Source organism: Triplophysa rosa, linkage group LG10 (assembly GCF_024868665.1).
Source record: "Triplophysa rosa linkage group LG10, Trosa_1v2, whole genome shotgun sequence".
Classification (NCBI taxonomy): Eukaryota; Metazoa; Chordata; class Actinopteri; order Cypriniformes; family Nemacheilidae; genus Triplophysa; species Triplophysa rosa.
In genome coordinates, this window is record NC_079899.1 from 4,470,366 (window position 1) to 4,491,338 (window position 20,973).

The 20,973-nt window shown below is 37.4% G+C and overlaps 1 protein-coding gene across 2 annotated transcripts in view; it reads left to right on the forward strand.

Annotated features, from left to right (window-relative positions):
- Positions 1 to 20,707, forward strand: part of arel1 (apoptosis resistant E3 ubiquitin protein ligase 1) — a 22,297-nt gene extending 1,590 nt beyond the window's left edge. Inside the window, exons 4-22 of one of the 2 annotated variants that reach the window (XM_057343752.1) lie at positions 2,382 to 2,602; positions 3,226 to 3,297; positions 3,543 to 3,769; positions 3,926 to 4,163; positions 6,522 to 6,691; positions 6,869 to 7,049; positions 11,459 to 11,703; positions 11,797 to 11,874; positions 12,286 to 12,427; positions 12,511 to 12,632; positions 12,735 to 12,810; positions 12,983 to 13,092; positions 14,300 to 14,482; positions 15,331 to 15,456; positions 16,613 to 16,742; positions 16,834 to 16,892; positions 16,987 to 17,076; positions 17,190 to 17,365; positions 19,457 to 20,707. In XM_057343752.1, the coding sequence (XP_057199735.1) occupies positions 2,382 to 2,602; positions 3,226 to 3,297; positions 3,543 to 3,769; positions 3,926 to 4,163; positions 6,522 to 6,691; positions 6,869 to 7,049; positions 11,459 to 11,703; positions 11,797 to 11,874; positions 12,286 to 12,427; positions 12,511 to 12,632; positions 12,735 to 12,810; positions 12,983 to 13,092; positions 14,300 to 14,482; positions 15,331 to 15,456; positions 16,613 to 16,742; positions 16,834 to 16,892; positions 16,987 to 17,076; positions 17,190 to 17,365; positions 19,457 to 19,559 (2,749 nt within the window). In that variant the 3' untranslated portion in view covers positions 19,560 to 20,707. The remainder of the gene's footprint in view (positions 1 to 2,381; positions 2,603 to 3,225; positions 3,298 to 3,542; positions 3,770 to 3,925; positions 4,164 to 6,521; positions 6,692 to 6,868; positions 7,050 to 11,458; positions 11,704 to 11,796; positions 11,875 to 12,285; positions 12,428 to 12,510; positions 12,633 to 12,734; positions 12,811 to 12,982; positions 13,093 to 14,299; positions 14,483 to 15,330; positions 15,457 to 16,612; positions 16,743 to 16,833; positions 16,893 to 16,986; positions 17,077 to 17,189; positions 17,366 to 19,456) is intronic. The other variant, XM_057343753.1, reaches the window with a different exon arrangement.
- The last annotated feature ends 266 nt before the right edge of the window (positions 20,708 to 20,973 follow it).

Below are 20,973 nucleotides of genomic sequence, written 5' to 3' on the forward strand. Positions count from 1 at the left end.
GAGTCCGATATTTGCGTCCGAAATTTCCCGACGTTAAAAAATAAATACGACCTCACGTTGTGTCAATCACATACACACTGCCTCCGATATTTTCGTCCGTCATAAAAAAATTCGGACCGGGTTCGATTTTCTGCGTTTTCGCATCCGTAGCAAGCATTTTGAGTGGCCTTTTATAACAATTCAGAGACACTGTTCAAACGAGAGCCAAATACGAAAAAACGCATACGAAAATTTCGGACTGTATGTGCAAAGACCTTAACTGTCATCGTTTTTTAGAAAACCTAAAATAATACTTTTAACTCGGAGGCCGCCATTTTTTTTGGTGTCAAAATACCTGACATCAAGAGGTTTCAACTCAAACCTGTTCTCTTAACGCTACAGCGAGGATACCATGTTTTCCATCTGTAGATGTAAATATGTCAGTAAAATGAGTACACGGATGCATGGCTGTAGCCAGGGTTTGTAAATTAGCGAGGTCTCTGGTGGTGTGTCAATAATTGTACCTAATATTACCAATAAATGCTATAAATCATTCAACTTTAATAAATATAATGAATAATAAAGTTAACAAATGATAAACTTATATCTATAATCAGGGCTTGATACTGTGGCTAGTGGTTTTCCAAAATGACTAACTGGTCCTACTCGACCAGAGTCTGTCCGGTATGGGAGACGAGTGCTCTAACGAGGATGCTAATCGTCTGCTGCTAGAGCAACCCTTGAAGTCGGGGAGTCAGGTTTACTTGGACAGCTCTCTCTCTCACTCGCCTCCGTTACACTAGCCAACCAGCATTCTCACTGTCAACAATTTTGTTTTTGGGAAGTTATTTTATGTCTAAAGTCGACAATGGCATGCTGTGAGATCATTCGTCGAAAAACATGCCCAAAATAAAAACGAAAATGTTCCCATACGCAACTCCCCACTATATTAACTTCATTACGTGAAAACGAGTATGCAAGTGTGTCATTACGGTAGGGCTGCAGCTATCGATTCTTTTACTAATCGAGTATTCAACTGATTTTTCCATCGATTAATCGGGTATTCGGATAATATCTGTGAAAACTAAACCCATTTAGTACATTACATTGCCATATTAAATTCAAAATGCAATATAATACAAATATATAAATAAGAAACATTAATAAAAATAGAAAGAATAATTTCAAAGGTAAACAACTAACTTCATCTTATGCATGATGCATTTAGTTTATATAAATTAGTTTCTTTTTTTTTTACTATTAAATAGTAATATATAGCCTGTTTCTTTTTTTTACTATTAAATAGTTATATATAGCCTATGACTTTTATTTTGGCAGGTTGTCGGAAGACGCTTATTTTTTAGTATGTCTGTTTCTTCATTCAAACAATAACATGTTCGTGAAATAAACTCTCAGAGCAACTCTGGAGGTGAAGTTCATGTCCTCATTCAGCGCAGACGCAGACAAATTTATGAGCATCACGCGTGTAGCACATTAAACTGTGCAGTTCATTCACGCAGACACGCAGAACTGACAGATGACATGTGTAAATAACAGGATTCGGTGTCCACAAGTCCGCATCTGGTTTGATGGACTCAATGCAGCCGGAAAACAAGTTTCACTCGCAAACTAGACTAAAACTAAGTAAAATAGCAGTTCACCATTTCAATAAGCTATCACTCATTTATCAGCATGAGAAATACGTGTTAGCGTGTGAACAGACTAAAATGCGTGTGTCTCACGGTGAATGCGTGAGACTTGAGAGCCCTGTAACATGAATAGAGTTTAGCGGGCTGTGCGTCAGTAATAACGGTCCGTGGGGAAACTCAGTGCTCCGTGCGTACTGTAGTTAAATGGATTAACAAAGCTTCGAGGCAACAAAAATTGCTTCGATGATTTTCTTGTATTCAAATTACTCGAGTTACTCGAGGAATCGTTTCAGCCCTACATTACGGGTATGCAGTGCGGAGATTGCATTACCACGCACGGTCGCACTCACTCACTCACAACTGTTTCAATTGGATGACGCTGCCAGCCTCTCGCATCAAGTGAAATGAAGCTGGCTACGGCCATCCACATACACACATATGTTACTTTTCTGTTTCTGGAAGAGGCAACAGGTGGCTCTTCAGACTGTTTTTGACAGAATAAAAATGAGGATGAGAAAATCTTTATTTTTACAAATAGTTGTACATAGCCCGTAAATTGACCTCTGCAAACATGGGGGACGTCCTCATTTTTCAAGTCTTCACTCTGAATATATTTGGGAATCATCTGTTGTTAAAACCAAGAATGCTCAAGTTGTGAATAGCCTGTAGTCGAAAAGGGAAAGTGACGGTATCTCTGCTAAGGCACATCCACCCATCTTTTCCTATATAAAATATTTGTTTGTATCTTGGCAGTTTAAAGACACTGGGCTGCACCAACCTGGATGATCTAGCACAGTGTGACAGCCAGCTTCAACTCTCTCTGGCAGCTTGGGGCTATTACTACGAAGATTACATCAAACTGTCCACAGGTGTCAGGGTTCTTCAGGCATCCAAGGAAAGCAGAGACCAGGACTACGAGATTCAGCTGGTGCGCAGCCTCGCTGAAAGACGACTGAATGAGAAGTGGTCTTTTGGTAAGTGTCATACTAATATATTTTTTTATGTTATGTTTAGGGCTGTCAAACGATTACTTGCGATTAATCGCATCCAGAATAAAAGTTTGTGTTTACATAATATATGTCTATGTACTGTGCATATGAATTTTGTATTTATAAATACAAACACATACACATGAATACATACTGTATTTAGGAAATATTTACATGTATTTATTTATATTTACTAATAATTGAAATTATATATAAAATATAAATTATTAATTTTTAGATTTTCCTTAAATATATGCATGTATGTGTATGTGTTAATAACTACAAAATTATTATGCACAGTACACAGATGTATATTATGTAAACACAAACTTTTATTCTGGATGCGATTAATCGCGATTAATCGTTTGACAGCCCTAGTGTTATATGTATTATATTGTAATATATTAACCTTTACTAAGAGAAAAATAATACTGTTATTGTATTACACTGGCGCTTATTAATAATTATTGTGTCATTTTTGAGTAATGTATTTTAAAAAATCCTTAGCAATGATGAATTCGTGGATTTACAGAATTGGCAATTTACAGGCACGGATCGGAGCAAGAACATTTTAATATGCAATTTCCTTTTAATGTGTCACTTCTCAGCTGGAGCTCTGATATTTGGCTGTACCGTTGCCCTGTGCTTTCTAATAAGGGACCTCATGTTTTACGTGATTGGTGAGTTCATAATCTTAGTTTTTTATTTCCAGTATGTCTAATTAACTTCTTTTCCATACAACAAAACATACTCGGCTTTGTTCACCAAATACACCAAGTACTTTTGAGATATTGTTCATAAATCAGTTTTCAATAATTCAAACCATTTTTTAGCTTAGACTACTTGCGGTTGGGTTATCGAGAATAATGAATTTCATGCATTTTAAACATTAAAGGGTTACTTTTAACATGACTCCACTCTCTAGGTGGAATAACTGTTTCCATCATCGCATTCGTCTTCACTATTAAGTTCCTGTGTGAACTTGCTGCTCGTGTGGTCAGCTTCTTACAAAATGACGATCCTGCCCGACATGGGGACCGCAGTATCTATGACTATGTGCGGGGAAACTATCTGGACCCACGCTCTTGCAAGGTTTCCTGGGATTGGAAGGAGCCACAGGAAGTGGGCCAAACCATGAGTTTCCGTGTAGAGGTAACCAAGCTTTTTTAGTCACATGTGAGAGCATTCTGAGTTCATTACACTCTTTACTGACTATTCAGTAACTGCTTATTTTATCCAATGTCTCAATTCAAATTCCTGCAGTGTGTGTATGGAGATTTATTAATTCTTTTAAAATCTCCATTTAAGCTTTTCTACAAGAATGGCCAGCCGTTTCCAGCACACAGGCCTGTGGGATTGAGGGTAAACATCACTCACATAGAGCTGGCTTTAGAAGTCCCCGTCACCCATGAGGTTCTTCTAGAGCCCGAGTCCAATGTAGTCAAAGTGGCCTTTACTGTGCGTAAGGCTGGACGCTATGAGATAGCTGTCAAACTTGGAGGCCTCAATGTCGCCTACAGTCCTTACTACAAGATATTCCAACCAGGTAAAATGCTCTTCTCTCGATAGATATGCTTACCTGTGGGCTTTTCAGTTCAGGCAGTGTGCCGTGAAGTATAAAAAATGAGCAAAAGACAAGACGGAGGGTTAGTTTTTGTTGTTGTTTAAATCAAATAAAATCTAATCAAATGTTAGAAATTGATCCTTTTGCAACAGCAATGTGAGCCCAGGCACTTAGGACACTGCATCAGACCGGTGCGGCACATTTCTACCCTAAAGCGATATTTCAGAGGCAAAACAAAATTTCCCCATGTTTTACTCACCTTCTAGGCATCCTGACTGAATATGACTTTCTTCTTGAAGAATAATGCAGTCGGAGTTATACTACCACGTATCATTTTTCTTTCAAGCGGGAAAGGGAGTGAATGGAGGACAATTTTTTGAAGCTCCAAAAAGTGCATCCATCGATCAAAGAACGGCTCTGTGGTCTTAACAAAGGTCTTCTGAAGCGAATCGAAAATATCCATAGCTATTAATGTTGAGCGCTATTAACGTTGATGTCTAGGTTTCATTATCCCTCGGCTGCGCGTGAACCAGAGGGTTCTTTTTCCGGCAAATGACGCAGGCGTGTCGTAAGTCCAGTGACGAACGCGGCTTTATTCGGTTTGTTCCGATAGGATATGGTCTTCTCTGTGCAGGAGCTTTCTTCACTGTCATTTGCTGGAAAAACAAGCTTCAGGTTCACGCGAAGAAGTAGTAACAAGGAAAGAGGACATGTGTAAAATGTATAATTCCTTGCATCAGCCATAACATGTTACTGGGGGAATTAATAACTTTGGTGTGATAATGTTTTAGATTACAAAGGGAGAGGGAAAGAAAACAGTAAAGAGTGATGAAACATTTTACTGCATCCCAGTGCTGTGGTGCTCCTAAATGAGCATTTGTGGAGTGTCTCTCATCCAAATCTGATTTAAACGCCTCTACGAACTGCATATTGTACTACTGTACTACATACACTGCAGGGTGCTCTGCTATACTAGACTGTACTTAAGCCACAATATAATTTTGGCAATTCTAAACATTTTGTTATGTTAAGTAGGGCTGCAGCTATCGATTATTTTAGTAATCGAGTATTCTACTGATTTTTCCATCGATTAATCGGGTATTCGCATAATAAGTACTTTTTCTTTATTAAAGAGCAATACTAAATATACAAGAGAAAATAAGACGGGTCTCTTAAAATGAACAACTAATTTGTTTCCTTTTTAGAATAATTTATATATTTATTGCTGAAATTGCGTACATTAATATCTGTGAAAACTAAACTCATTTAGTACGTTCCATTGCCATATTAAATTCAAAATGCAATATAGGCCTAATACAAATGTATAAATAAGAAACATTAATAAAAATAGAAAGAATCATTTCAAAGGTAAACAACTAACTTCAGCTTATGCATGATGCATTTAGGTTATCTAAATTAGTTTGTTTATTTTTTATGACTAGAATGAGCTTTATTGGCCAAGTATGTTTCCACATACGAGGAATTTGTTATAGTGACAGAAGCTCCACAGTGCAACAGAAACACAGCATCAGGACAGAACACAGATGAAAAATAATAATAATAATAATATACAATAATATACTATTAAATAGTAATATATTTGTCCACATAAAAATACAGAGTTTACCGGACTTTTATTTTGGCAGGTCGTCGGAAGACGCTTATTTTTTAGTGTGTTAGCTTCACTCAGTAAAATGTTCTGAAATAAACTCAGAGCAAATCTGAAGATGAAGTTCATGTCCTCATAAAGTGCAGTTCATTCACTCAGACACGCAGAACAGACAGATGGCATATGTAAATAACATGATTCGGCATCCACTAACGTTAGTCCGAATCTAGTTTGATGGACTCAATGCAGCCGGAAAACAAGTTTCACTCGCAAAATAGACTAAAACTAAGTAAAATACTCGAGTAAGTTACTCGAGGAATCGTTTCAGCCCTAATGTTAAGTATTGAGATAACATTGCAATATATTGTGATACCCTTTTGTAGTGTTCCTCACAGGTGTGAAATACACTTTTGATGTTAGCTGTCTCGATTGACCCAGTCTCATAGGAATTTGTACATGTTGTATGAGGTGGCTAATTCGTACGACGAGAATCTTACAAAAATGCACAATATGAGAAAAAAGCAATACTGAAGCCCCACCCCTAAACCTAACATCACTGGTGCGAAAGCAAATTGTTCTACAAATAAGTTTGTATGAATTCATATGAATTATCCACCCCATAAAATACCTACGAATTCCCATGAGATTGTGTTGTAGAAAGCACTGTCTTTCAGGGCTTTCAGAAATAAGCTGTATGTTAACATTTCACGAATTGCATGTATGTTTTGCAGGTACAGTGGTGCCATCCAAAACAAAGATAGCGTATCATTTCTCCACAATAGTGCTGACCTATGGCCACCAACACACGCTGCAAATAGAACCACGGGACGAGTATGGCAACCCCACCAGTAACACAGTCTCACTCGTGGATGACGTCAATTACAGTGTGCATGTCCACTCGGTAATTCAGAAATAGTTGGTGTTCTCACAATTTATGTCATGTAAATGTTTCTTCCTGAAGCAGATCATGAACATGAAGATATGAACCTATAAAGATATATAGGTTTGTGTATTAGTGTAATCTTGAATAATGTTGCTAGTGTAGTGTGTTTCCAGCATTTCCTTTGTGTTCCTGCAGCTGGGCCCTGGAGAGGAGGAGAGCTCCGAGGATTACTACAACACATCTGTATCATTTAATAAGCCACAGTGTCAGGTTCTGATGAAGCTCACATTCAGGAAGAAAGGCTGCTTCAGAGCATGTATTTCGTACAAGGAGCAGCCCCTTAGCAATGGCGAGTTTGACATCATTGTACTCAGTGGTAAGTTCAAATTGTTTTGTGGAGGACAGATTTTACTCATACCATTTTCTGCATTATTTCATGCAGTAACTTCAACTGTATGGTGCATGTTGTTAATTATTCGTTCTCAGTATACTAATGTATCATTATACTGTAACAAGGACACATTGAAATAAAATGTAACCAACTTATTATATGCTCTCAAAAGTTCAGTGGCTTGATAATAGGCAGGGATTAAATTGGGCCTGGGCTGTCCGGGGTGGAGCCCTGGCACATATAGGCTGTTTTGGTGTTATGGAGCAGCACTCCGTCGTGCCCCAGTATAAATCTCAAGTTTAAGTAACAATTTACCTTTTTGTCAGTGTATACACTTGCATTGATAATCGCGGATAAAACGGATCTATATGCAACGTAGTAACCCAACTCGCAGTCGCACATTAATCGCGTGCGCGCAGAAATCATTCCCTGCGTTCCATTCCGAAGTGATCATCCCTATGCCCTACTCTCTTCGAAGAGTAAGCTAAGTAAGAGTAAAGCTCTTGATCTGAAGGGAAAAACGCAATTGTCCGTTAAAAATTCACTTGGCAGAAGGAGCAATAAAAACCATGTCATTTTCTCTTTATTTGGAGTGACTTTTTGTATGGTGGTCCCTTTCCTGAAGGTTCCTTCGGAGGGAGATCTATTCTGTTTGGAACGCACCGTGTCTCTATGCGCGCTTGTGTTTCCTTTCTGTAGGGCCCTGCCTATTTGCGAGTTGTAGACATGACGCGTGGCGCCGTTTCTAGTCTGGTGCGCACTGTTTTTTTTAACATTTCAAATCATAATGAGCTGTTTGTGAAGAAAGGCTCAACTTCCAAATGATGTCATTTTAAAGGGGTGGTGCAATGATGTGTCATGCATTCTGACTTCTTTACAATGTTAAACGTGCTGTCTTCTCATGCGTAACATGGTCAACTTGTCAAAAAACGAGTTGGGCGTGTTACGTAGTATTTCTGTGCTCGATTCACTCCCCCAGCGATCGTACAGGTTTCAGAAAGTTTTTTTCGAACATATAAAACTGTTTCGTAACAATTTTTCTTAATCCCTTATTGGACAATTCTCCCGGAAAAGCACGCGGCACGCCACGCGGCAGCAAGGAGAGCAGGAGAAGGAGCATGCGCAGACTTCACTTTCACTTGTGTGCAGGAGAGAGAGAGAGAGAGCATATGTTCGCGAAGTTCAGGTGTTTGTTTGGTCTCTGCATTTGGGTGATGAATGTTATATAAACGGTGGATATAATGCTGGATTTGGAGATCGTTTGAAACTGATATATGGAGCCGTCCCAGCGCTAAAAGATGCCGGACATGAACCGCATGCGGTGAGTGAAACTGATGTCTGTGTTTTGTTGGCAATGGGTGCGCACGTGGTTTAGTTCAGCCTACCCCTCCCCCCGCACGCGCCGTATGCTTTCGGAAAAAATCGTACATCTGTATCTATCTTTTATAAATGTGATCAAAATAAATACTCTTCGAAGATACAAAGTATGCAATACTACTCTATGGGTACTCAATATTAATATGAGATTGGCAGAAACCGCGTATGTTAGGGCTGCTTTAATCAAATTCAAGCATTTAAAGCGGTTTGTTCATGGTGTGTACAGCAGCAACGATGCACAAGTTAACGGGTCATCTCAAACATTGTGAATGTTATAGCAAGTTTTGACAGAATAGTGCTGGAAATACACAGGTCATACACACAATTCTGTGGACATTAATAAATGAAGATATTTGATATTGACACAAGGAAAGGGCACAGGCCTACAGAAAGATTTTATTCTTATCACATGTAGCTTTGTAAACTGCTGGCATCTAGAATGAGTTTGATCAGCATTTTAATGTTCATAGCAAGGGCAATCTCAATTTATATTTTACAGTTTGTGAATTTAATAAGATTATAAGCTTTGTATACACACCCCTCAAAATCCCCACAGAGCCCCGGCACATAACAAATCCCAATTTAACCCCTGAATACAGGTATAATCTTAAAGTGGCCATAACTCAGACAGTTTCTGCATATCTCATGTTAATCTTGAGGATTTACAGAATAGTATCGTACCCTTCAAATATCCGTAGAGTCTTTAGTTTGATCACATTTATAAAAGACAAATACAGCTGTACGATTATTTCAGAAAACATACGACGCGTGCGGGGGGGGGCTGTGTGGAACTAAAGCACGTGCGCACCCATTGCCAACAAAACAAAGACATACGACTTAGTTTGACTTACCGCGTGCGGTTCATGTCCTGCATCTTTTAGCACTGGGATGGCTCTATCTATCAGTTTCAAACAATCTCCAAATCCAACGTTATATCCACCGTTTATATAACATCCATCACTGGAATGCCGTGAACAAACAAAGACACCTCAACTTCTCTCACTATTGCAAGAGTAACGAGCTGCAGCTGCAGGACCACAGTGCAGCCAATCTTGACGCAGCGCAGCCAATCTTGATGGTAAGCGGGTCTTCCTATCGCTCGGCGGTTGACGCGTGGGTGGGCTATTTCTTTCGCCTTTCTGTAGGCATGTTTTTCCGGGAGAATTGCCCGATCAGGGACTGAGAAAAGTTGTTGCTTAACGGTTTTTCATGTTCGAATAAAACTTTCCTAAACCTGTACGAACCTTGGGGGAGTGTATCGAGCAGAGAAATACTACGTAATACGGCCAACTCGTTTTTTGACAAGTTGACCATGTCAAGCATGAGAAGACGGCACCTTTAACATTGTAAAGAAGTCAGAATGCTGGAAACTCTGTTGCACATCCCCTTTAAAAAAGTTCCCTCATAGTTGCCTCATAATGCCATAGAAGAACCATTTTTGGCTGAATGGTTCCATAAAGAACTGTTTACTCCTCCCTAAGAACTAAAGAGTTATTTTTAGTGGAAACTAAAAATGAAGCCAAAAAATGTTTTTATACAGCCGCAGAAAAAAATAAGAGACCATTCCACATTTTCATCTTATCAGCATTTCTAGATGTATGTGGCCATTCCAGTCCAGTGTCTGTTGAATTTTAACAAAATCAAACCTCAGGAGTGACAAAGTCATCCAACAAGATGTGAAAGACTGACAGCATGATAAGACACATGAAAACTTAGGAAAATCCAGGTTATCACACAAAAAAGAATTTTGAAGAATATTCTTTTTTTTTTTAAGATTGAATTTTGGCAATTTTGCTTTATGTGTACAGTTAAGTGAGAGAGGGGACAGGAAGTGAAGTGGGAGAGAGAGAAGGGGGTGGGTTCAGGAAAGGACCACGAGAATCGAACCCGGGTTGCCTGATGCACGACCGCGCCACATGTCAGAGCACTGCCCACGAGTTCCTACTTGAAGAATATTCTTAAATGCATGTAGAAATATTACTGTTGCATTGCTTAAAAGTGGATATGAACTTATTTTTCTTTGCAGTATTTGAGGTCTGAAAAAATATAGAGCATCTCTTATTTTAACCTGTTTCTCTAGTTTTCTTTTTCTGCAAGTAAATGCAAAGAGAAACTTTTTTTTGACATTTTGTAGTAATATATTGTTAGTAGTTCACAGAAAAACACATACCTATAAATGGTCAATAGTAAATTCAGGAAAACTGATACTGAATGGTCTCTATTTTTTCTTTGGTTGTAAGAACCTTTGGGTAGCATTTGTAGCATCTCTGTAAACAGTGTTGGGTAAGTTACTCTGAAAAAGTAATTAATTACTAGTTACTAATTACATATTCAATAGTGTAATTAGATTACTGTACAAATTACTCTCTCCAAAAAGTTTTTAGTTACTTATTACTAATGACTTTCTATATCCACCTTGATTAGTTAAGTGATTCAAGGATAGACATGAAACGGCTCATATTCATTCAAATAAATAATATTAAACTACATAAAGTTCTCTTATTAACTGACCAAAGTATTACAAATGTGAGAATTATACATTAAAGCATGGATTTTAAAGTTAGACTTTGAATTTTGATGTCAATTCCACTATTGCACACACATATATTACACAAAGTATTTAGTTTAATTACATCAGAAGTAACCGTAATTAAATTACAGAAAAAATAAGAGTAATTCCTTACTTTACTTTTTCAAGGAAAAAGTAATTAAATTACAATAACTAATTACTTAGTAACTAGTTACACCCAACACTGTCTGTAAATAACCTTTTAAGAATTCATAATTACTGGCTGAGGACTTTTAATAGTCGTTCCCAGGCTTTGAAAAATCATTGAAGTTTATGTAGGAGTTTGAACCTTTCCACATATGCTGTAGTCTAAAATATTTTATGTAATCTTTGTAATTTTGTGAAGTACGTAATAGTATATTTTTTTGCTCATTTACGTATAGCTGTAGCAGTGTAAATGAATGAACACACCTAAATCATTTGTATAATCATCTCTATTATGTATCAGAAAACGAGAAGAACTGTGTGGAGAAAAACGTGTCTACCCCAGGTATCAGCATCTGCTTTGAGGCTTACCTCTACAACATGGGCAACTACAGTAGTTGTCCCTGGCAGTTCCCAGCATCCTCCCAGCTGGCTCCACAGAGACGGCCCTCTATGGGTGAGGAAGAGGAGGAACAGGACTCCACAGCAGAGGGTCAGTCAGAGAAGATCAAGAAACCCAAAAAAGTTTACTGCTATATTTCACCGAAGGTAAAGAATTTGCGGATAAATTGTTTTATGAAAGTGGTTATGTTTGTTCATATTTAGATACCGACATTTATCCCATATTTATATACGTTTTAGCAATTCTCTGTAAAGGAGTTTTACCTGAAAATTATTCCCTGGCGCCTTTTCACCTTTCGCGTGTGTCCTGGAACTAAGGTTAGACATCGAGTCTTAACATTGCTTACTACTTACAGTGAGTCTTTGAAGTCAACTTGAAAAATGTATTCTGTTTGAATTCTCAATTTTTATATTATGTTTGTTTATCCAAATATCTTATTTTGTAATATCATCTTATCATGTAATGATTGCTTTTAATTGGTCATACCATTTTTATAATTCCTAAAATCAGCTCACAAAGATGTGTATTGTAGTGCTTGCACCGTGAAATCCCTCTTTATTTCTTCTGCTCTTACCTCTACTTTTCTTCTTTATTTTTCCGGAAATAATTCAAGTCAATTTTGTACTTTCTGCTTTTCTGTGTTATTTAGTCAAAATGACTTTTTTTTGCTGCCTTGTGTATTCTTCCAGAAATATTTCTGATTTCTTTCGTTCTGTCGTCCTCCACAGTTCACATACCATGGGCCAGACCCTGTACACAAGTACTTGACACTGGTGGTGGATGATGGGATTCAGCCTCCAGTAGAGCTCAGCTGTAAGGACAGGAACATCATGGCTGCCACCTTTATACGGTTTCTTCACAAGAACATTGGTAAGTATGAGTCCTGTTGTGTGTGAATTTTCACACGTTCCTATGTGGTTGTGTTTATTTGATTGTTTTTCATGTGTTTGCAGGAGGATCAGAGACGTTTCAGGATAAGGTGAACTTCTTTCAGAGAGAGCTGAGAAACATTCACTCCAAAAGACCTCGTACTAAAACCTGCCTGAAAATCAACCGTCACTCCCTCCTCGAGTCGGTGAGTCTGAAATCTCTTCAAAACATTGTCTTTGCTATAAAACGGTATGTTTTGTATTTACTTGATTGTAAATCGGTGAGTGACGATTTTGTTCTTTTTCAGTCTCTGAAGGCCACAAGAAACTTTTCAGTGTCTGATTGGAGTAAGAACTTTGAAGTCGTGTTCCAGGATGAGGAAGGTAAGTTTACTGAATAATACTATTCATTTGTGCACGGATGGATCAGCAAATTCTAATTGACAAATACATGTTTTAAAATAAGTCTCAAGTCCGTTCAGCTAATATTGGTTGTGATATTCTGGAATTTTAGAGGTTCACTTAAATGTCTGAGTTGTTTGATGTGTGTGTTTAGCTTTGGACTGGGGAGGACCGAGGCGTGAATGGTTTGAGCTCATCTGTAAAGCTCTGTTTGACACCAGTAACCAGCTCTTTATACGCTTTAGTGACAACAACCAGGGTTTGGTAAGTCGCAAAAAATCCTACTTTAGTACACAAATGATCATGATTGTAATAACAATAAGATTGAATACATATACACATACTCGTACATATTCTACAGTTTTCAAGAAAGAGGATAAGCAATGTTGATGCTGATATTCATAGTAGGGCTGGGCATCGGTTCTGATGTTCCGATTCGATTCCGATTCATAAGCTCTCGAGTCGATTCGAGTCAATGATTATAGATTTAATACAAATCCTATAGATATTTCTAAAAAAGATCAATATCACATTACAATGGTGAATTAACAAATGAAATGAAGACCCACTAACCTGTATACAGTATTAAACTTCTGATAAACACACTTGGGTATATTGAAACAGAACAGGTTATTTTACATTTAAGATACAGTATAACGAACAAAATTTCACAAAATTAGCTGTAAATCGTATGAACCGCTGCCTTTTATGTGAAGGTGATGTTAAATTCGACGACACACCCGCATCCGCCATGTTAATTAAGCAATGAAAAAAAATCGATTCACAGCTTTTGAGAGTCGATATTGAATCGACTGCATTTTAAAACACGATTCATCGATTTAAAAAAAAATGTGCCCAGCCCTAAACATAGTGTACTGTACGTGAAGGTACTATTTGTTGTGCTGCCTTGAATTTATGATGGTTCAAGAAGCATTGTGTTACAGTCTGAAGTAAAACGAACTTTTCTGCTTTTCTTATTTCTTGTTTTCTCATTCGTCCTTGATAAAGCTAAAATGGTAAAAAATGCCCATATTATTTTCATAATTTTATTTAAGGGGGATTTATTATAAAAAAATCAAAATAATTCAAAACATTATTTTCTCTCACCGTACATTCAAAGTGTCTAGCGTCTAGCCTGATTTGGAGTGTGTTTTGGAAATGTCTTGTCCTTGAACATAACCGTGAATTTCTGCTTCTTATGTTAAATGAGTAATGCCACAGTACCTCAGTTTTACTTCAGTAGCTGTGGTATTTTGGCAAATATACTATGTTGAGTTTTTGAAGTTTGAGTAATAGAACCATTACAAATATTTTTATTTATGAACTATTTGAGTATGTAACATGACATTACCTAAACCATTTACAACATGAACCGATACCGAACATTTTTTGCTTGGGTGTTGATTTCATTTATCAGCAACATAATATCGGCCATAGGATGGTGGTGGTATGTTGTCCTTTGTTTTTCGAGCAGGTCCATCCAAATGCTGAACGTTCCCCTCACTTAAGAGGGAAGATGTATGAGTTTGCTGGGCGAGTGGTGGGGAAGTGTCTATATGAGTCGGCTTTAGGTGGGGCCTACAAGCAGCTAGTACGGGCCAGGTTCACCCGCTCCTTCCTGGCCCAGATTATTGGTTTACGGATGAACTACAAGGTGAGAAAATGCTTTGATTCAAAGTCTGCAAATAAACGTACGTTATAACATACACGGATGCATGCAGGCTTACCACTATTTTGTTTAGTCTTCCTTTCTGTATTAATATGCTGAAACTTCACATACATTTATCATGTATACCCAAGGCTGGAAATGGGGGGGACACAGGGGGACTGAGTCTGTGGAGTCCATTTTAAGGGGGGACGGAGTTCCACTCACAATGCATAGGAATAGACTCTATGCACGTAGGGTGATGACGTACGTCCGCTAAAATCTCAGCTGGCTAAGCCACTTCCGCTCTCATAGGGCTGAGGTCATTTTTCACCAAGTGATAAGGATATGAAAACAAATTTCAGTGACTCCCCATTGTTGAGTGCCTAAGTGATCAAGCCTCAAGTAATGGCAAAAGTTGACTTCCTTTTTTTAATCATATTTATTTGTGGATGTAGCTTGAAACGATAGCCTGAAGCCTTTCCTCTTTTTGGTTGTCGATGTATGGTGTAGTGTTTGGAGAATTTGACTCACGTCGTTGACTGTAACCCTGTGTACATCTTGAGTGAAAACGTCATTGTTCCTTATGGACACTACGTGCGCCGGATGTGACTGAGCGGACTGAGACCAAACGCGGAAGCGATCGTGCATAGAGTCTATTCCGTTTTTATTCCATGAAATAACATCTTAACATTGTGGAAATTGCATGATGTTCCAGCATATATTGTTTAAATATATAAATGTCCCCATCTAGAGTCTCCCCAGTGAGTCTTTGCCATTTTCAGCACTGTGTGTACTTATAGAGTTAGATGTGAATCTTGCATGTAGTTCGGCTCATTCTTTTGTTGTTTTGGCAGTACTTTGAAACTGACGATGAAGAATTTTACAAAACGAAGGTTTGCTTTATCCTGAACAACGATGTCAGTGAAATGGACTTGGTGTTTGCTGAGGAAAAATACAACAAGTCAGGACAGCTAGAGAAGGTAATGTACATCTATTTGGCCTGGAAATGAAATTGTAGATATTGGTTAAACAATACTTAACATTATGTGACATGACTGATCGCCCCAACATAATGTTTTCTGGCATAGTTTCTGTAGGCTTTGAGTACATGTGTGCAGTGCCAGGATAATGCTGACGTAATGATGCCTGGTTTCACTTGGAAATGTATAGCTAATGCATGACTTGAGAAAGACCAGGACCCAGAACATTCGAAATGTTGACATGTAAAGACATAACTGCAGTTTGCTACTACATACTTTTGTGAAAGTGAGATCTACACAGGGCCAAGGTTACAGGGTTATAAAAATGGAATGGTTGGAGTTTTCACAATGGTGTTTTTGAACACCATTGGGGTGAAACTCATCCCAGCTTCTGGAATGACAGAGCTTTGATTTCGTCCTTTAGGAGTTGATGGACTGAACTTTAGAAGTTAGAAGTCTGGCCATTGGACAGTCAATAATATAGTTTCATTCTCATGCCAAGACATACAGTATGTCATGCAGAAAAGAGACAACGTGAGGTTAAAGGGAGGTTCATGTTTTTGATGAACGATTATACGGATAAATCATTTATAATAAACACTGCGATATTACATAGAAAATAAGAATTGTTGGTTTTGATGTCAGTCACACCTACATGTTAAATATAGTTTGGCTCTTTTTTGCATGTGCAGCTTGAAAAACTGATCAAATTGCACATAGTTTCATTAAAACTATTAACTGTTGATAGACGTGACCCGAGTCACTTACTGTTCTTTCTCCTTGTCACCTTGACCTTACTAATGGCTGCTTTTGGGTAGGCTATGGAGTAGGGCTGGGCGGAATCACGGAATATTCCGTTACCGCGGAATAAAATGTCAACCGTAAGAGATTTTTCTATTCCGTGTATTCTGCCGAATGTAAATAAGTAGGCGTGGTTAACTCAGCGCTCTGCAAATTGGGCTTCATGATGAAAATTTGTTTTGGTCATTCCGCCCACCCCTACTATGGAGGTAACAAGGTAACATAGATATTGATGTGTTGACAATGTGAAGGAGGTAGAAATCAACCAGGCAAACCTTGAGCCCCTGGTCTAACCTTTTTACTATGTGGGTGTGTTTATTTCACTCACAGTAAAAACAGTGTCATAACGTTACAGGTGGTGGAATTGATAACTGGTGGTGCTCAGATTGTTGTGACCAATGAGAATAAAATTCACTATTTGAACCTGCTGGCCCAATATAGACTAGCCAGTCAAGTGCGAGATGAAGTAGAGCACTTTCTGAAAGGTAAGAACCCATAATTGAAGTATTCTCTGAGACTATTCTTTCCTGTTCTCTGAGAAGACTAGGTCTTGAGCAAAATTGAATCTTCTTTCAGGTTTGAATGAACTTGTACCCGAAAACCTTTTGGCTATTTTTGATGAGAATGAACTGGAGGTAATGTCTTTTTCTTGAAAGTACAACAAATCACATTTTTTACACATTCTCTAAAATCTAAGCATGATATCTGACTGTTCTCTCCTGTTTTTAGTTGTTAATGTGTGGTACAGGAGACATTAATGTGCAGGACTTCAAAGCTCATGCCATAATTGTTGGAGGGTCATGGCACTTCAGAGAAAAGGTGAGTGACAGGCATTTTATAATGTCGTGAATTGGTCCCATATATTAGCTAGAGGCTAGCTCACCGTTCATGAACCTTTTAACCAAGGGTTAATACAAGCCTCTACCGTTTAGGTGATGAAGTGGTTCTGGGCAGTTGTGTCGTCCTTCACACAGGAAGAGTTGGCACGTTTGTTGCAGTTCACTACTGGCTCTTCACAACTCCCACCCGGTGGCTTTAACACACTTTGCCCATCCTTCCAGATCATAGCAGCTCCCACACACAGTACGCTGCCCACCGCACATACCTGGTAAGCACACATGTATGCACTCAAAACATTTCCTCACTTCAGAGAAAGATTTAAAGCAGGGATGGGCACTTCTGGTCCTAAAGAGTCGCTGTCCTGCAGAGTTTAGCTCCAACACACCTGCCTTGAAGTTTTCTAGTAAATGCAGATTAAAATGGTCAATTAAGTGATTTTTGTGTTTTTAATTTATAAATTGGACATGAAAAAATGTCATGTGGTGTGACCGTGATTTATCTTAAAATTAATCAATTTCCTTGATTTGTATACAAATCTTTAGTAAGTCGCTTTGGATAAAAGCGTCTGCTAAATGACTAAATGTAATGTAAATTTAGTATTTAAATTGCTAAGAATAGGGATGCACCGATATGTAAATTTCGGCCGATTACGATAACTGATAATTCTTTAACATTGGTAGCCGATAACCGATATATTTGCCGATATACAGTATGTAAATATTAATATCAAATTCCCTAAGACTGAAACAAAAGGCAAAAAGTGGACAACTGCTTTTATTTTAAAACGTTCACTGCAGAACAAGGTTCTTAAAATCATGTACCAAGCCTACTTTAACCTAGTTAGCGATTCTTTAACCTTCAAACTTTTCTGGTGTATTTTTTATTTAATAAACAAATTACAGATGTTCTTCCAGAGCAACCCAGAAAAATGTTCTCAATAGCCACAAGTCTAACAGGTCTCAAGACAGAAAGCATTCAGACAGCAGTCTGATTCAAGCAATATGCTTTTGTTCCTGTAATTTACACATTCATAAATACTGTATCTACATACTGTACCTAAATCAACAATGTTTTGCTAATAGCAGTAAGTGAATGATCATTGCTGAAAGACTGTACTGTACAGTAGTGTGCTGCTGAAGAAGTTTAACAAGAGGAAATGATTTATGATTGATCAGCTATAATATATCGGCCTAAATTTTACTTCCGGCCGATACCGATAACATTAAAAACAACCATTTATCGGCCGATACCGATATGGCTGATAATTTATCGTGCATCCCTAGTTTAGAAACAAAGTATTTGCATTTCTTTGAATTTTGATAAGTAATCATCTCATTATAATTTTACCGTCTTAACAAAACTTATTTTTCCTGAAAATCGCATACAAATGTTTTAAAAATACCATTCACTTAAGGATACTGTATCAGTGATTCATATTTCAGCCACAAAAATTAGATATATTTTATTTTTAATTTATTACAATTATTGATATTATTGGTCACACCACATGATAAGTGGTCATTATACGGCATTGCCCCTTGTATTAAAAACACTTTTGGGCTGAACTCATAAAGCTAGGCTCTATATGGAGTTTATAAAGTGGTCAGTTGCAGATATTTGAGATATATGTGATTTTTTTGCTTTATCAAATATAAAACATTTGGGTTTTTTTAGGTTTATTTGTGGCTTTCTGTTTGCTTCTGGTTCTTAATTACTTTTTTACTTTACCTTCCAACACTATCACTTTCCAACACTGTCAGTGGCTCTTTCTTGTTCTAATGTTCCACTTAGATTTTGCCTGTTCTTGAAGTGATGGTTTCTGTCATCATTTACTCACCCTCTTGTCATTTCAAACCTGTGCATCTAAAATATTTAGGTTTTGGTCCAGAATTTTTATTTCGGTGCATCACTTATAGTAATAAAAGGGTTTATTTATATCAAACTTTTAAAATATTGCTGTCAAATATTTCATCAAACTATAGCCTGTCACCTATTAAGTGATTGTCTTGAAAATCTGTTTTAATTACAGGTTGTAATCCAACAAAACAGGAAAAACATCACAGGGGTGAATACTATTCATAGTAGCTAGCTGAACAGATGTTTTGTATCGTAACTGTAATTTTGATGAAAAAACATAATAATGATGTATACAGATTATCAGATGTCATTTAGTTGTTAGCTAAATTGGCAGGATAATTCCTTTAAATTAATCAGCATATTATAGGAAATGCAGACTAACTGTTCCACTTGTCAGAAATGTTACAAACACAGTGATGAAGTGTACAGCAGTTTTATTTAGATTTTAGAAAATCTGTTTGAATTCATGTTTACCTTCTTCTCAATCTCCTGTCCTTTTCAGTTTTAACCAGCTGTGCCTCCCAACATACGACTCCTACGAGGAGCTGCACAAGCTGCTGAAGCTGGCGATTAGTGAGGGGAGCGAAGGCTTTGGGATGCTCTGAACATCTGTCCACACTTTATGGACATCTCATTCCAGTGTATTCTTTAAAGTTAGGACTCTGATCATAAAATTCCTCTGGAAGGATTCAAAAGTTGTGTATATATGTATTTTTAAAAAAATAAGTTTTTCATTTCTGTTGCCTCTCTTGCCATGTTCAGGCATAAATAAATGGCCTAACTAAGAGTCAAGATGCTTGTCCTGCATTTGTCTTAAACAGCTGGATTTCTTTTATGGAACATATTAGACTGAGATTTTGTGAATGACTGCATATATATATACCCCCTTTGGCCTTAACTGATCAGGAAAGGTTGTGTATATAACAGAATATATATATTTATTGCTTATTTGTTTTGTTTATACATTGTATACATCTTTTCTTTGTAATTGATAATTTTATATATTTGACAAAGAGACCTTAGACACGTTATCACTGCTCATAACTGTTAATCTCAAAGATGTTGATTCTGTTTTGGGGACTTGCATTCCAGAATCAGTTGTTTGTTTTAGCTGACTTGCGTAGGCTGATGTGCCCTGTGCTTTTCTCATTAAGCCCCATACTGTTCAGGTGGACTTTTGTTAGACATTTAACTTATGATGAAAATAATAAACAAACACTTATGCTAAAAAGGCCATGTGCATTTAAAAAACCCTTCAAGCATTAATTCAGTTACACAATTTATCAAAAATCTGATAAAAGACTTTAACATCTGTCAAGTGTTTTGTGTTATTTTGACATCCACAGTATGTACCAATGTTTTCATGCCTAGTAAAAAAGGTTGGTTAATATCCGTTAACTGATGCTGTATATGGTTAATATTTGTTTTTAACAGAGGATATGGCAATACTGTAAGGAACGTTAACATCTGGAGGGTAGTTTTGTGACCACTACAAACCATTTACAGGGACAGGAAGTAATGCTGAAGCACTGACTACCCCAATTTTACTCTGTGCTCTTGCTTTTGTCCTGGTCGGTATTATTTTTTATGTATATAATGTAACATACTGTATTTGGGTTTGAATTTAAATATAATCGTTTTATTTTCCATTAGGTTAGCCTTTTCCAGACTGAACATTTGTGTGCAGATGACTACACTTTATGAGTTATTTATGCAACAAAAATTAAAAAGCAGAAAAGCTATCTATAAAAGTGGTGTTTTCATCCATTTTATCATGTAAAATTCATTTGTATCATTTATGAAGATATCATGTAACAGTGACTCAGCCTTACAAAAGGCAAACATTTTACATAGGAATTTATCTTGATATACTTCCAGGATTTTCTTTTATTGCTTCTTTACTACACTATAAAAATGCTGGGTTATTTTCAAGCTATGGTAGAACGAACCTAATCGTGGGTTAAACTAACCCCCGAAAATGTTCATATTTGACCCAGTCAGGTTGAAACAACCTACGTT